This window comes from Arachis ipaensis, chromosome B07 (genome assembly GCF_000816755.2).
Source record: "Arachis ipaensis cultivar K30076 chromosome B07, Araip1.1, whole genome shotgun sequence".
Lineage (NCBI taxonomy): Eukaryota > Viridiplantae > Streptophyta > Magnoliopsida > Fabales > Fabaceae > Arachis > Arachis ipaensis.
In genome coordinates this window covers 26,137,688-26,140,186 of record NC_029791.2, presented here as the reverse complement: position 1 = coordinate 26,140,186, position 2,499 = coordinate 26,137,688, and the positions used below count along the sequence as shown (strand labels likewise).

Below are 2,499 nucleotides of genomic sequence, written 5' to 3'. Positions count from 1 at the left end.
CTTGATAACAAATACCCTAATATGATAATTAAAAAATGAAACAAAGTACTGTTAACTAATAAGGTAATAATGTGACCTTTTTTTTTTGTATAGAAGGAAAAATAGTGATATACTTTAACATTAGCATTTTTAGTGTTTTTAAAAAATGTGAAAGGTACATAAATCGGAGGGTTCGATTTCTATACCTCAAATTTTTTAAATTTTTTACAGAAATCTCTCGGTCCATTTTTTGTACCTCTCACAAATCAGACGGTCCAATTTCTGTACCTCTCACAAATCAGATGGTTCGATTTCTACTTCTTTAATTAAATGATTTCACATTTGAAAATAACACCTCATTAATCCACATTTCAAAAGAACACCATTGCTACTCCAATATAAAAAAACAAAAAGTGTAATAATGTTACATATTCACGTATTATTTTATTTCTTTATATGAAAATGTGCGTTTGTGCGGTGTGCCTATTATTTCATGGGAACTTTTTGTTTTTAATATTGAAGTGACAATGGTGTTTTTTTTATGTGAATAGTTATGGTGTTATTTTCAAATATAGAACCGTTTAATTAGAGAAGTATAAATTAAATTGTCTGATTTGTAGAAGTACAAAAATTAGACCATCTAATTTGTATTAAAAAAATTAAAAAATTTGAGATACAAAAATTAGACCCTCCAATTTATGTACCTTCTGCAATTTTAAAAAATACCAAAAATTATAATATTAGAATATATCAATATTTTTATTTCTCTACCAACAAAAAAAAATTAAAAAGGGGCCAGTTCATGGTGTCCCAGCCTGCTCGTGGGACAACCCTCTCCTTTTCCTTCAATTATATGACATCTCATCTCACATAAATAAAGTGAAATATACCATGCAAAATTATTCACATTAAGTGCATGATTAAATTATGTTATAAACTAGTACTACAACAATGCACTACCAATATAAGAAGACAAAAAGACGACCTAGATTCTCCCAAGTCAAACAAGAAAAATTTTCCTATTGATACATTACAAGTCCATGATTTATATTTTATATACACATAAAATCGCTGGAAATAATTCACATCTTTGAACAAAATTAATTGCTGGAACCTACACCTTGAAACAAATCACATTGTCTTTTCAACTCTCTTCCTGAAAGAGTAGAAGCACTATAAACAAATTAAAGACAATGGGGAGCTACCGCGTGTGCGTGTGCTTCCAGCGGCGATTCAAGGTGGCGGAGGCCGAGCCGCCGTCCGACGTCAAGGAGCTCTTTCAGAAATACTCCGACGGCGGGGCCCACATGACGCCGGACAACTTCCGCCGCTTCTTGGCCGAGGTTCAAGGTGATGACGTGTCCCTCATTGAGCACCAGAACGTGGTGGAGCAAGTTCTCCATAAGCGCCACCATATAACCAAGTTCGCAAGGCACAACCTCACACTCGATGATTTCCATTACTTCCTCTTCTCCACTGAGTTCAACCCTCCCATCGGATCTAAGGTATCAAACTTGAGATCTATAAAATTGAGTTTCGGGAAATTTAAGTGAATTCTCGACGTTGATATATCTTTCTTTTTCCCTCTCTCTTACTCTTTTTTGTGTTTGATGTTTGTTTGACTCGTGACTAAGCACATTTTAGCAGTGTTTTGCTGATTTATTTTTTCTTCTTTTTTAGACTGGAGCAGTGTTTTGCTGACTATTTTGGTTGAAAATGAAAGCTTTGGATTGGATCTAGTTGCTACTTTTTTTTCTTTTTTGTCGTTTTTTTCTAGAATCAGGAAAACTCATACATGATCAGGTGTTCTAGCTCTCCTTTATTACCACTCAAAATTCAGTGAAAAATAAGAATGATGATTGAATTGAACTAGTTGTATGACAATTTGGCAAAACTCTGGCTAGCATTTTTCTCTTAATTAATTGTTATACTATATTATTATCATTATTCAAGATGAAGGAAGGAAATTGAAATGCAATTCTTCACGGCATTATTGTGCTTATGATACCTTGATTTAATTGGTAATTAGATGGGAAAGACATGTTAATTAACGCAATGATACAGAGAAAATCTTTATTTCATGAACAATGCAAGTTTCATTGCAGGAATGAAGAGTCTCATACTTTCATTAGCAATGTGGTTTATTATGTGAAGAATTCAACACTATAACAAGGTTTAACTTCTAGATTTTGCCATTGTTTAGGTTAATCAGGATATGTCGGCTCCATTGTCCCACTATTTTATATACACTGGCCACAACTCCTATCTCACTGGAAATCAACTAAGCAGCGATTGCAGTGATGTGCCCATTATAAAGGCCTTGAATCGGGGCGTTAGAGTGGTGGAACTTGATATATGGCCCAATTCCACAAAAGATGATGTGCTTGTTTTGCATGGAAGGTATTCAATTTTTTTGACAGAGCAAAGCATTGTTACTCTTGATGTATCCTTTGGCTATGCATCTATATCATGGGATGATGTGAGGATGAAAGTTTAATGCATAAATAAAATTTGCATTCT

General features: G+C 33.7%; 1 protein-coding gene across 1 annotated transcript in view; it reads left to right on the top strand.

Annotated features, from left to right (window-relative positions):
* Positions 933–2,499, top strand: part of LOC107609560 (phosphoinositide phospholipase C 4) — a 4,483-nt gene continuing 2,916 nt past the window's right edge. Inside the window, exons 1-2 of the mRNA XM_016311560.2 lie at positions 933–1,484; positions 2,183–2,379. Coding sequence (XP_016167046.1) covers positions 1,173–1,484; positions 2,183–2,379 — 509 coding nt within the window. The 5' untranslated portion in view covers positions 933–1,172. The remainder of the gene's footprint in view (positions 1,485–2,182; positions 2,380–2,499) is intronic.